We start from the raw sequence: 14,497 nt of genomic DNA on the forward strand, positions 1-14,497 counted from the left end.
GTGTTGGTTGTAGACCTTCTTCTCATTTTCGGAGAAGTTAGAGACAACTCGAACCATAACTTTACTATAAAAATTCCATAATTTAACTTATTTTACTAATATAATATTGGGTTATTTTTTATATATAGAATTCTGATTGATGAAATATCTTTACTAATTATGTAGGGAATTAGGTGATAAATATTATTTTGATTTGGGTACATATTGAACTAAGATTATTGGAGTTTAGGTGTATATAGCATAAAGCCTAACAAAAACAAAAAAATAATATTCAAACCATATTAGTATAACAAAACACAAATGATAAGAAAATGAATAAAGAAAACACAAACTTAACAAAAATAAAGGGGAACAGGGGTTACATACGGGTTCCTTAGAACCCAAAAATCCCCAAATGGATTTCGAAATCCCTAACCTTCTCTTTTTCCCTAATCCTCCTCTCCCTTAGCTTGGTTCACGACGGTAGCCAAGGAGGTGGCGCGGTAGTGGCAAGGGTGGCGTTACGGTGGTTCACGTCCAGACAGTGGTTCCATATTCGGGCTCTTATTCTCGACGGTGGTTCCGAATCGACATAAGCGAGGGGTTTCGGTAAGAAAATTACCCCTTTTGCTATTTTGATTTTACAGTACGAAACTAATTTGTCATACATAACCAATTTAGGCTAAAGATTATCATAAACAAACCCTATGTCTTAACATTATAGCACTGCATCATATATTTCATATTGATATGTGTATCTCTGTTGAAGCCAAATGAATGAAAAATATGTGTTTTTTGTGTGATTTTTAATTAGATGTGTAAGGAACATGTTAAAACCCGAAAGGGGTATACTATTTAGTTCCAGATTTGTTATGTATGATATGTTAGTACTAAGCCAGTAAAAATTTCATGATTTTCTCCATATTAGAACCATCATAATCGTTCCAATTATGTTCTCTGAATATATGATAAATCGTTATGGATTAAACCCTCACCTTAGGCTATTGATATGAGCACCAGAATATGGTATGCGATTCACAATGAATAAGGTTCATTTTTGTTTGTTGATACTTGAATGAATGGAAGGGGTGACTTACCTGATTATGCTTTATCCTTTTATCCCTTTTGCGTGTGGAATGCTTGTCCCCAGATACTTTCTATTCTCTGTGTGTTCAAGATCCGCAAACTCGAGATATCCTCTCACTTTCTGTCTTTTTCCCTCCTGTTTTTTCACTATCCTTTTGAGTGTCTGTATGTGATCCCCTTTTATAGCCTGATATGAATTACTGAATGGTTTTTGAAAACCCTCTGATTTATCAACAAATGTAACTTCCCATGACCTATTCATTTCTGTTTTAATGCATTTGAAGTTATCAATGAATATGGCCATTTAGTAACTGAAATAATTTCCAAATTTGTGCCCTTCTGAGATCAACGTCTGACTCTTTGGCTCAATCACATGAATGCTCTTTATATTTTGCATTTGCTGATTGCTTTGATTTGTTCTCTGAATGATTACTCTTCCTGAAACTTATTATTGCCATTCTTGAAATTCTGCATGTTGATAACCCCAGGGCTGGATCACTCCTTTGATTCCCTTTTGATTACTTCATGATTGCTGCTATTTATGTGGCTTATGTAATTGGTATACTCAATACACGGCTTGCATTTTGTGCTTTGTTTGCTTTCAAGCTTCGGTGCTGTGTATGGTGGTTTGGTTTTGTACTCACCTCCAATTAACTTTCTTACCTTATGCATGCTCTGTTTGTGTTATACTAGATAAGGTCAAAGTTGATTTAAAGTGAATAGGAACAAAGAAGGCGGTTATAAGGGAGATCAACTTGCTCTGGATGTAAAGAGTTTAAATATGAACAGGAGGTTCCCAAAGATGGAAAAGATAATGCTAGCCGGGTGCAGACATTCCTCTTCGAAGAACTTGCAGCCTCATGGAGTTCAAGGAATTCGGGAATTTGTTGTTGAAGTGTTGACACCGAGTTTGGCAGATCGCACTAACCTTGTCAAATTGATTGGCTACTGCTATTTATGCTAAGAATATGGTACCTTCAGACATGACAAGCCTTGAACATATTAAAATATATAGAAAAAGCTAATGATTTGAACCATTTAGTGTTTGGGATCATACTAAAAAGGTGTATCATGTCATACCTCTAAAACTTTTTCTGCATAACTTAAAACTCATTTTAGTCTTTTACCTGGTCATACCCATATGTGGATGAAGTATTTCACTTAGACCAAGTTGATCTTATTTTGATTATCAGTTGCAAATTTACAATAATGGGTTTGATACTGTGAAATGAATTCAAGATTGATTGATTTGTGTAAACATATTTTTGCACAAATATAAGGTGCACCCGTGTTACCCCACAATGGACCGTTTGTCTTGAAGCAAATTACAGCCTCATGTGCATGGTTTAATTTCACCATCATAACCAGTTGAAAAAATGGATAACAAGCATGAGCTCTTGCAAATTTAAATGGTTTTGTTCCTTTCCAAAAATGAATAAAATATAATCACACCACAAAGTTCTAGACAGAGGGGATGAAAGCAGCTGATTTTGTTAAATTCTACTCAGTTGAATTTTATTTTTCATAAAGTGAGCCCGGACAAAATTGAGTGTTCACACCAATGTTGACTATTCTTCCTTATCTTGGATATAAATATTAGTACTTCAGAATCATTAACTAATATTCAAAACAAAATTAATTAAAATCAATCAAACACATAATATTTCTTACTCAATAACTATGTAGTTTTGATTTTCCTATTGCATGTAGGGATACGTATGAGCAAAGATACACTCTTGTCATAAAAAAAATCAAAACATCTTTTTTCTTTCAATAAATAATGTTACATTCAACAAGCTTTACGGTATACTTAAATTTCATGTGATTATTGCGGGTAAAGTTTAATCGAGAGAAACAATGTAGTAATACATTTCTTGATCCGTATTGGTATGAGAGTCTACCATTTACTCACTTCCCTTTTCAACTTTTTGGGCTTTTAATTTACACATTTCTTCTCCTTTTCCTACAATTTTACTTTATGGTTGATACGAGAGTCTTGTTACCACATAATAAATACTAGGAGTCGTAATAAGTCTGAGTCAAACTTAGATCAGCTCAATCCAACAATAAGGATTGACTCAAGTCGAGTTTCGAGCCGAATTTAATGTCAAACAATTTTTTCAGTTCAAGTTCGACTCAATTAATGTTCATAAACTTTTGAGCAGGTTAACAAACTTAAATTTATGTCGCCCACCAACATAAATGTAAAGACTTACAAGGTGTTGGTGGATTATATATACATGTAGACAATGTTTGTGAATTTAATAATAAAGGTGGCTATAATTTAAATTTCATGTAGTAAAGATTGTCTGCATGCATATGTATGTATAAAAAGTGGCTCATCAATTATTGATATGAGACATGAGAACAATTAATATGCATAATTGAATGTTATTTGAATTCTCAAGATTAAAAGATAAACATACATAATTTTTAAGTGATTATGTGAATATTAACTAATTTTTAATTTTCATCGTCCATATAAATATATGTATGTATATAATTGAGCTACATCATGAACCTAACGAATTGAATTGTACTTTACTAAAATTCGATTGATTTATTTAACGAAGTAAATTTTTTGCTTAACTTCAACTCGTTTGACCCATAAACCAAATAAATCGAGCTAAATATTGAGTCAGATTACGAATGATTGTCGAATTGATTCAATTTTTATAACCTTCATAAAGATTGTTTTTTAACTAAAATAAAAATGTTATGAGACATATGTTTTATTAATGATTTTTGAAATTAATGAGCTCATTAAAACGAAGCTATTGGTAACCAAATGTTTTGTAACTACTGATTAAGAATTAAACAATTAAACGTGATTAAGAATTGAACAATTAAATGTGGTTCCAATAAATAGAGTCTTAGACTTTTTGGTTATATGGGATCTAATATAACTTTATGCTCCTTAGTTAACATCTTGTTAGATAGTTCAACTACATCTAACAAATATATTTTTCATGATAAAAATATTATAACAAAGTATATTCACAAAAAAACATGTGTAGGGTACAATTATTTTATTTAACTTAAAATACCAAGATTTATTTTTTGGTAAAATATCATTTCTAACTCTATAAAATCCTAAAAATTACTATAATAATGATTAATAATTAAAAATTATTATCCAACTTTATAAAATAAAAAAAATGATCGGAATGCTCTCTTTTTTTGTTAATTGTAAATTTAAAAAAAATGAAAAAATGAACCGAAAAAATTGAGTGTCAACACAATACATTAAAATGCAATTGAAAAAATATATGAATATGATAGGTTTTTGTTGTAATTGGAAATATTAGGTGAATTTAAAGAATTAATTATTTTATTTTCATTGACATAGAAATAAAATTTTGAAAACGTAAACTTTACTAGTCTAAATTTCATTTGTTTGAAAAAATATTATGTGAAGGTTTATATAGGTAGATTGATTTTTCTGTTTTAATAAAATATTCAGGTAAAATGTGGTGGAAGAATGAGTTTTTATAGATATTCAGAGATGATGATTATGCCAATAAAATAAAAACAAATAAGAAAAAAACTAATTGAAGGCACATTCATTCTCACGTGCAGCACGCGCGCGTGTCTCAACTCATCTCAATTAATGCGCGTAGAGATTAACAATAACAGCACATTACCCTTTTCAGACAAGAAAATATTAAATTAAATTAAATTAAAATGGACTCATTCTTAAACTTATTTTCATTTTAATTCTTAAATTTTTTAATTTTAATATCTTCTTAGCTTAATTTTGTTTCCTTTCCGAGTCTATTGCTCAAGAAAACATTGGTCTCTATAATTCAACGCCAAATCTTCACATTCCTTCATTGAAAAATCACTTTTCAGTTAAACAGCTTCTCTCAACTCTAACACTCTTTCACAATCACAATCACCCATTTTTCACAGGTCAATTTTATTGAATTCAAATCTCAAAGTTTTGATCTTTTTCAACTTCTTTAACTATCTTGAGCTATTTCCTTGAACCCCATTGAAATTTCCCCATCTGGGTATTCTTCTTTGCATGTGTTTTAAGTCAAAGTTTGAACCTTTATTATCCTAATCGAAAGTGCCCCAATTTGATGGAACTCTAAATGGGTTCTTTGGAATCTGTGATCCCATCAAAGAAATTGAGTTTGTTTGGTTCAAAACCAAACAGAAAAGAGAAACACCCTTTTTCACAGAGAACCAGATCCAGATTCTCACGTTTTCTATCAAATAAAATAGATTACATTCAATGGATTTGCACTGTGGCAGTGTTCTTGTGTTTGGTTGTTGTTTTCCAAATGTTTTTGCCCATTTCTGTTGTGGAAAAATCAGAGAGTTCTTTCAGTGCTGTGAAGATACATTCTAGGAATGTGTCACATTATAAGGACATAGAGAATTATGTCTTGGACATTGGGGAAGAAGCTGTTTTTGTTCCTAAGATTTCTGAGAAATTCAGGAGGGATGTTGGTAGGGACATGAATTTGTTGAACCAAACAGTGCTTCATTTTGGTTACAGAAAGCCTCAGCTAGCACTGGTTAGTTCACCTAATTTTCCTTGTTGAAAATGATACACTTTTGTTCTATTGGTCATTATTTGCAAAGTTTCTTCATTTTTGTCGTGGGCATGATTAATGTATGTGCTTAGCTAAACAAATTAATTGATTGTGTATTATATACGGATCACATTAGAGCTTAAGCTTATTGAAATAAGCTAAAAAGAGCTATAAGCTCTTCCAAACACTTGTTCAAGTACTTATATAATGAGTCCAAATAAGCTCTTTATTGGATCATCCAAATGCCCCTTCAATTAGAAGCAAGTTTTTAAGGTTAAGCGTATGGTTCGGCATAGACATTTTTTTCCTATGGTGAAATAGTTCAGATGTTTAAGTGGAAATGAAGTTTGGTATTAATTAAAATTTTAAATTCTCCGAAATTTTCCCTTTTATCAATATATAGTTTTATTAATTTCTCTCTTGGTAATGAATATTTATATTATTTTGGTTTCTTTTGAAGGTATTTGGAGAACTTTTGGTTGATTCACAACAATTGCTGATGGCAACGATTGCTGCTGCTTTGCTAGAGATTGGCTATGAAATCCAGGTACTCTATATTTTGCTTTCGATCTTATGCTGGAAAAATAAATTTGTAATTTTTAAAAGAAAATAAAAAAGGGATTTATCTAGCGGATCAATGTCTCTGTATGATATGCACTACTGTGAGAGTGAGAGGAACTATTTTTTATTACGTTACTGACTTCGTGAGGAGACTGGATGCAGAAGCAAAGAGTTATATTGAATTTCATTGCCGATTCCAATCTTCCTCTCTTGTATGCCTGCTTACTTTATATTAGTTTCAAAGGCCAAACTGGACATGCAAGGGTACTTCTACCAGATGTTCACCTTCCACGGAGAACAACGCTAGACAAGTGTTTTGTATATATATATATATATAATATATTGAAGTCCTTAAGAATATGTCCACTTGTTATAGTGTCTCTCTGTCTCTAAAGAATACTTAAGAATTTGTTCACTTCATCACCATTTACAATATTGATTATTTTAGGTCATGTGTTTACTATGTTTTGCAGGTCTTTTCAATTGAAGATGGACCAGGGCGAAATGTGTGGAAAAATTTAAGAGTTCCCGTCACCGTCATTCCAACTTGTGACAAGGCAGAAAATGCTGTAGACTGGCTAAAGTATGATTGTTAATCTAATGTTTACGTTTAGACCAACTGTTTAAGTTCTTCAAAGTTTATATATTTGACGTGATCTTTAGCTACTCATTGGAAAGTAACAGACAAATAATGTCTTGTTTTATATGCCAGATTATAATACTGATTCCTTGATTAATTCTTCATAATTTTGTCAATTACGTTATATCTATTTTGAGTTTGTGTAGAATAATGTTGTTTAATTCTATTAATCACCACTTCCCGTTTTTTTAGCCCTATACTGATATGTATTAATTCATTTTGTTTTAAGTTTGAAACTAGTTTGATGTAGTTGTTTTGATTTGGTTTGATTAACGAATTCTGTTTGCATCTGATAAGAATGCCTGTCTTTTGCAGCTATGACGGTATAATTGCAAGCTCTCTTGAAGTAAAGGGTGCCTTTTATTGGTAAGATACCTAAATTAATATTCGAAGGAGAAAATTTCTGAATTGTCGTTGTTGTTGCCTGAATTATTTATTGGCTTCACACGCCTTAATATTTTTACAAAGGGATGACCTCTATCAGTCAACTTTAAAATTAATGCTGGAGTTTTTACCTCTACCAGTCACATACAAGCCTTCCCTACTTTAATGTTTTTTCCTTCTCTGCCTGGAAATTTTCCGTTTAAACACAATAATTGCATAAGCATACACATCTTTGTCACTGCAAAGAATATTACGTTTGCAATGTAAACCTGTAGGCTACAACTTTTCGTTCTCATGCTGGTTTGTATTTTCTGACCGATTTTAGTTTTTTGCGAAACATTGTCTCAAAATTGATGACATAGCATATAAATGATGCACTGGACAGTATAAGGAATGGGGTATTTCACTCATTGGGACTTCATTGTGCAATGTCTTGAAGCTTGACTACAATTTTTTTGCGGTTGTGTTTGAGGCTTTCTCCATGAATGTCCTTAATCAAATAACACAAATGATTTTATTTGTTGCAGTTTTTCACAAGAACCTTTCAAGTCTATACCTCTCATATGGATCATTCATGAAAATGCCCTTGCTTATCGTTCAAGGCAATATACTGCTAGTGGGCAGCTTGAACTTTTGAATGATTGGAGAAGAGCCTTCAACCGTTCAACAGTTATTGTGTTTCCAAACTATGCCTTGCCGGTAATACGTGTGGGACAAGTTATTTATTTATCATTTGATGCTCGAACTAAATAGTAATCGACAAGTGATAACTAGTGTTTCTTATGTAACTCCACAGATGATTTACTCCACTTTTGATGCTGGAAATTTTTATGTCATTCCTGGTTCCCCTGCTGAATCATTAGAAGCAGATGCGTTTATGGCCTTAGAAAAAGATGATTTGCGCATCAATATGGGTTATGGCCGAAAAGATTTGATTATTGCAATAGTAGGAAGTCAGTTTATGTACAAGGGCATGTGGTTGGGGCATGCCATTGTTTTGCAAGCATTATCACCACTTCTTGCAGACTTCCCATCCAGCAGAGATAATTCCCATGCACAACTACGAATCATTGTTCATAGTGGGGAACTAACAAATAACTACAGTGTGGCTCTTGAGGTATCTATCCTATTTTTTTTTTTATTCTTTATGTTTGTGGATAAATAATTTGATGTTTCTTATCTTTGTATTCTATTTTATTAGACCATGTCTCGTAGCTTGAAATATCCAAGAGGTATTATAGAGCACATAGCTGGAGATCTGAATGCAGATTCTGTTATCGGCACAGCGGATGTTGTGATATATGGATCCATCCTTGAAGAGCAGTCTTTTCCTGAGATTTTGATGAAAGCCATGTGCTTTGAGAAACCTATTATTGCTCCAGATATTCCCATGATCAGAAAATATGTATGTCCCTGCTCTATTTCTTTACACCATAGCTAGACCATGTGTCTATTTTTCTCGGCACTTTTATTATCTTAGCAATCCAGAAGTTTGCTTTTTATGACATTAATAATAACTTCCCAGCATCTCAAATGTTATTTTTTATTAATTTTACAAATTGAATTCAAGATTTTATCTTACCGTGTATTTCTAAATTGTTTTGTCAACACCAACTAGGTCGATGACAGGGTGAACGGCTACCTTTTCCCTAAGGATAATTGGAGAGTTCTGAGACAAATTGTATTGGAAGTGATATCTGAAGGGAACATATCACCACTGGCTCGTAACATTGCCTCGATAGGGAGAAGCACTGCAAAGAACCTTATGGTTTCAGAAGCAATTGAGGGATATGCATCTTTAGTTCAGAACATTATCCAGTTTCCATCAGAGGTTGTTCCTCCTAATGCTGTTTCAGAAATTTCCGCAAATGTTAAAGAACAATGGCAGTGGCATTTGTTTGATTCAATTCCAAATTTAACATATCAAAATAGGATAACAAGAAGTCACACATTTTTAGATAAATATGAGGACCAGTGGAATGATTCTAAAAAAAATAGACCCGCTACTACCGTTTCATCTACTGATTCATTTGTACATAGCATATGGGAAGAAGAGAAGTTAATTCAGATGGCTATAAGAGCAAAAAGGAGAGAGGATGAAGAGGTAAGATTAGGGATTGTTCTAATTTATAAAATTCAGGGTATTGAACTTTTCACGACTTCCATTTACAAGGTTGGCGACATTAGAAGTCATTTTGAGTTTTGATGCAGATGAAGGATAGAACAGATCAGCCACACAGAACATGGGAAGAAGTATATCGAAATGCTAAGAAGGCTGATAGGTTAAAGAATGATTTGCATGAAAGGGATGACGGAGAGCTTGAGCGGACGGGGCAACCACTATGCATTTATGAGCCTTACTTAGGTGAAGGATCCTGGCCTTTTCTACACCAAAAATCTCTTTACCGTGGAATTGGCCTGGTAAGCTAGCTCTCTCACTTTCTCTCTGTGTATAAAAACATGGTTATCAATGCCAAATAATAAAAAATATTCTTCTATGAAGACATCCTATTTTTTATAAATTGCATTTCTTTGTCAATAGACATGATTTATGATAGAGCATTATGGTGTTGTTCGATCCATGTATCCGACCCTACATCATGGACTAAGGCTGGGTTGTTGTTGTATTCCTCGTTGAAAGATGATTTAAATATATCTGGCCCCATGTGATACATTGTTCATGTTATGCAATGCATTCTTATTTGGTGTCGTGGCCTGTCTATCCTCTATCCCTTCTTTAGCATTTGGTATTGTTCTTGTTTTGATGCATTTGCCTTCTCATGCTCTTCTTCTTCTCTCTCTCCCTCTCTTCGGTATGCTACATGGAATGCCTCAAATCTTCCGAAATGGTTGATTTCTATCTGACACAACACATGTACTGAATGTTTGCAGTCCACTAAAGGTCGAAGACGGGGGAGAGATGATGTTGATGCATCATCGCGTCTCCCACTGCTTACTGACACTTACTATCGAGATGTACTTCGTGAATATGGAGCCTTCTTTGCAATTGCAAACAGAATTGACCATTTGCATAGAAATGCCTGGGTTGGATTTCAGTCTTGGAGAGCAACAGCAAGGAAGGTATATGATTCTTTTTCATGCCTCATTACTTTGAAGTATACCTCTTAATACTCTTTTCCATCTCTGAAAATACTGGTCTTAATAAATTCATGTTATTATTATCCTTGCTAATCATATTAGGTTAGAAAGTTCTGCTGCTGCTGCTTTATTTTACCCATCCCCCTTAAACTTATTTATATAGGTTCTGAGGTTTTAATTTGAAATTGTGACCAAAGGATAAAGCATAAAGGAAAATGATCTTGTGTACAAATCTTAAACTGTGCAGCTTATTTTCTCCCTTTTTTGATTAGTGGTGTTAGTTAAATGCAGGAAAATAACTAAAATGGAAAAAACTAAATTAATTGTATTATGCGCCTCTTGTTCTGTATTACTTGACATCTTGCTTGGGGTTTTTACAGGCATCTTTGTCGAGAACAGCTGAAAATGCATTATTAGGCGCGATCCAATCCAAAAAGTTTGGGGATGCACTATATTTTTGGGTGCGCATGGATATGGATCCCCAAAACCCTTTGCAGAAAGACTTTTGGTCATTTTGTGATGCCTTAAATGCAGGAAATTGCAAGTAAGATTGTTTAATGCTGGTCCTTGATTTACTTCATCATCTTTTACATTTTTGACGAATTATTTTGATTTTCTCTAAACTTTTGTATGAATGAAGGTTTGCTTTCTCGGAAACCATGAGGAGGATGTATGGGTTAAAAAACGATACAGATTCTTTGCCACCTATGCCTATAGATGGTGACACCTGGTCTGTCATGCAGAGTTGGACTCTGCCTACAAGATCCTTTTTAGAGTTTGTAATGTTCTCCAGGTATGCTAGATTTCATTAATGGATATCTGATTCACTAAGAAACTCACTTTATCAACTAAGAAAATTGTTCTCATGTAACTTGTTAAATATCTGTTGTAAACTATCATTTATGCAGAATGTTTGTTGATGCATTGGATATGCAGATGTATGATGAGCACTATTCAACTGGGCACTGTCCTTTGAGTTTGTCAAAAGTAACTTTCTTCCTAAAAAATTGTTTCTTTTTACTGGTTTGATTTAATCCATTTTCTCCTGTTGGTTAAATTTCTTTCTGTAGAAGCTTTTCATTAGACTAACACATACGCAGATACGCATCTCTATATACACACACACATATACATGTAATCTTTATGTGTATGTGTATGTATATGTCTGTCTCTCAAATTGCTAGTATTTGTCATATTAGTCCCTGAATTTAAGAAACTATCATTTTAGTCCCTAAAACTATAAATATCACTCACGGCAGTCCCTAAAATTATAAACATAGGTCATATTAGCCCCTTAAATTTATATATCATTATAGATTCTGACAAATTATAACTTCAATGTCTAATATGCGTGACACTATTTTATGGACTAATATGATTGATGTTTATAATTTCAGTGACTAAAATGATAGTTTCTTAAATTGAGGACTAATTTGACCACTACTTACTTCGATTATAGTCGGCATTTCTTTTATCCCAAAAAAAATCATAGCTGGCAGCTTCAGATAGAGTGTTTTGTTGAGAGAAATGCTATTTAATTTTCTTTCAACAACATTTATTCATTTTTATCATTTGCATGAATAAATTTTTGAAATTGTAGGATAAGTATTGCTATTCAAGGCTTCTTGAGCTACTTGTAAATGTGTGGGCATACCACAGTGCAAGGAGGATGGTGTATGTGAACCCGGAAACAGGTGTAATGCAGGAACAACACAAGTTCAAGAGCCGTAGAGGCAAAATGTGGATCAAATGGTTCTCATACAGCACACTCAAGAGTATGGATGAGGACTTAGCTGAGTTATCCGATTCCGAGGATCCTAGCAGGCATTGGTTGTGGCCATTAACAGGTGAAGTATTCTGGCAGGGTGTATATGAGAGGGAGAGAAATTTAAGGCAAAAGGAGAAGGAAAAGAGGAAGCAAAAGAGCTTGGAAAAACGAAATAGAATGAGGCGGCGCCATCGCCAACAAGTATTAGGGAAATATGTTAAGCCACCGCCGGAAGTGGTGGAAAGCTCTAATTCATCTTTGCTTGATCTACTATAATCATCATTTTTAAGTAGATCATATATAGAGTTCTTTTTGTTTTGTAATTCTTGTTCCATTTTTGTGATTTTCATTCAGAAAGGATACACATTTTAGTTTAAGGTCTTGTGTATGCAAAAACTGCATCCTTTTAGTCATTGATGCTGATAAATAGTTAATATGTAAAGTAGCATATTTCTTTCCCACTTTTGTAATTACATTCTTTCAAGTTTAGAGTATTCCATGTTAACCTGCTAGGACTTGTCAAATTGAGTGAATTAACCTGTAGCAATGTATTCCATGTTAATCATTCACAAAATTAGTTTATGGGCGATATGAAGTTCTATTATGTTGATTCAATAATTCTTTGAATTCAATGAGTTAGACTTCCTTAAAAATTCATTTTTATGATATTATTTCAATACTATATAATAAAGGTGAGTGTTTTTTCCTACATAAACTACATTTAAAAAGTCTTGGGTACAAAACATGTGTAGAACACAAAATGTTACAAAATAAGTTTAATTTTGTAGTATCAACCAACCATACTAAAATCAATAAGGCGTTGGTCGTGGTGTAAGGTCTCCTTGGATTATCAAGGTCGAGGGTTTGATTCCTAGGAGCGACCTTTGTTGGGAGGGATAACCACGGACCTTGAAAGAGATTAGTTTTTTACCCAAAAAGGTGAGAGAATATCCTTGGTAGTACAAAAAAACTTTACTAAATTAAAACACCATAAGGAATGAAATAAAGGATATTAAGAGTTCGAGTCTAGCCTCAAAAAATATAAATATAATAATATTTGCTTATAAAAAACTTTAAAATATAATAAAAAACTATAAGTGAATTTTAGTCGATTTTAGTATGGAAGTTTACCCACCCGTATCTGAGAAAACTTACTCTAAATGGGAATGAGAAAGGCTTTGTCATGATAATAATCATATAATTCATTTGAGTTAGGATTCTCTCTATTAATGATAAAACAAGTACTTCAAAAAATAAAAGGAAATGTAATTTCTAATGACGCATTTATCTTTTTAATTATAATAAAATTACACTTTTATCACAAAAAACAAGTACAAAAACATGTAATGGAGAGGATACCTGTTCAAGTCATTTTGGTCTTTCTCATTCTTATATAACCTTCACCAATTGGAAGTTTTACATCCCTTATTCATATTTTGTCCATATAACTGAACAAGGATACTCCCCATTAATGAAAATGTAAGTGATTGTTTTTATACATATTTTTAATGGCAAAAATGTGATTTCATGATAATAAAAGTGTTACCACATGTCGCTTTTTGTATGTTATTATTTAGTACTGTCTTTCCATTAATGGAGAGGATGCTTACTCCATTTCACTATACACTGCATGACTTAGTTTGTTTATTGTAAAAAAAAACTTTCATATTTGAGAACTTATTATATCTGGTTAAAGCTATAATCTTGCTTATTTTGCACTGGAATGTTTAACTTTTTTATTATTTTAATTTTGTGTATGAGTCATATGCCACAAACACTTCAATCTTAAGGAATGGGTTTCATATTTCAATTCTCAAAATCTTTTCTTTCACCTTTTTTTGAGAGACATCTTGTGTTTGGTAAATTATTTCATACTATTAATATTGGTTGATACTAATGTGCTATTGAATGTATTAACAACCTTTGATTCCAAATACCAATCATTTTTTAGAACTTATCCTTCTTCTAGTTTTGGCTATGTTTGCTAATATCAAATCATTTTTGGATCTTCTATAGTATCATTGAAACCAGAATGGGTATTCTACTATAGTAAGTGTTATACATCTTCCTTGAACAATATAGATTTCTAAAATAAGTTAAGGAATGAAATTGAATGGTTGAGTACAAATTTTTCCCCCTTATGTGTGTTCTTTCTCTTGGAATCATCTGAATGTTGTGCCTTTGCTGTGATTATTTTACCATGTCAGGAAAGCTCTGTTTTTTTTTCCTTCATTTGTTCTTAGTCATGTTGTTACTAAAGTACTATTAGATGCGTGATCTAGAATAAAATTTTCATATTATGGGCTGCTTCACTTTGTGTTAGATTGAATCTTCATGACCAACAAAGCATTGGTCTAGTGGTGTAAGGCTACATTAGATCCCCAGAAAGATCAAAAAGCTAAGGGTTCGGTTCTTCAAAGTGACATTTGTTGGAGA

At 32.8% G+C, this 14,497-nt stretch overlaps 1 protein-coding gene and 1 long non-coding RNA gene across 2 annotated transcripts; both read left to right on the plus strand.

Moving 5' to 3' along the window:
- LOC109356444 lies at positions 332–2,187 on the plus strand. Its single transcript, XR_002108727.1, has 2 exons — positions 332–588; positions 1,759–2,187. It is a non-coding gene; the product is annotated as an uncharacterized LOC109356444 (long non-coding RNA).
- Positions 4,837–12,604, plus strand: LOC109357179. The gene is made up of 14 exons (XM_019600957.1): positions 4,837–5,591; positions 6,070–6,156; positions 6,644–6,753; positions 7,126–7,176; positions 7,722–7,893; positions 7,991–8,311; positions 8,396–8,599; positions 8,813–9,298; positions 9,406–9,615; positions 10,087–10,275; positions 10,674–10,837; positions 10,934–11,086; positions 11,202–11,280; positions 11,894–12,604. Exons 1-14 carry the CDS (start codon positions 5,163–5,165, stop codon positions 12,335–12,337), a joined length of 3,099 nt encoding a protein of 1,032 aa, XP_019456502.1. The 5' UTR covers positions 4,837–5,162; the 3' UTR covers positions 12,338–12,604.

Source organism: Lupinus angustifolius, chromosome LG09 (genome assembly GCF_001865875.1).
Source record: "Lupinus angustifolius cultivar Tanjil chromosome LG09, LupAngTanjil_v1.0, whole genome shotgun sequence".
Lineage (NCBI taxonomy): Eukaryota > Viridiplantae > Streptophyta > Magnoliopsida > Fabales > Fabaceae > Lupinus > Lupinus angustifolius.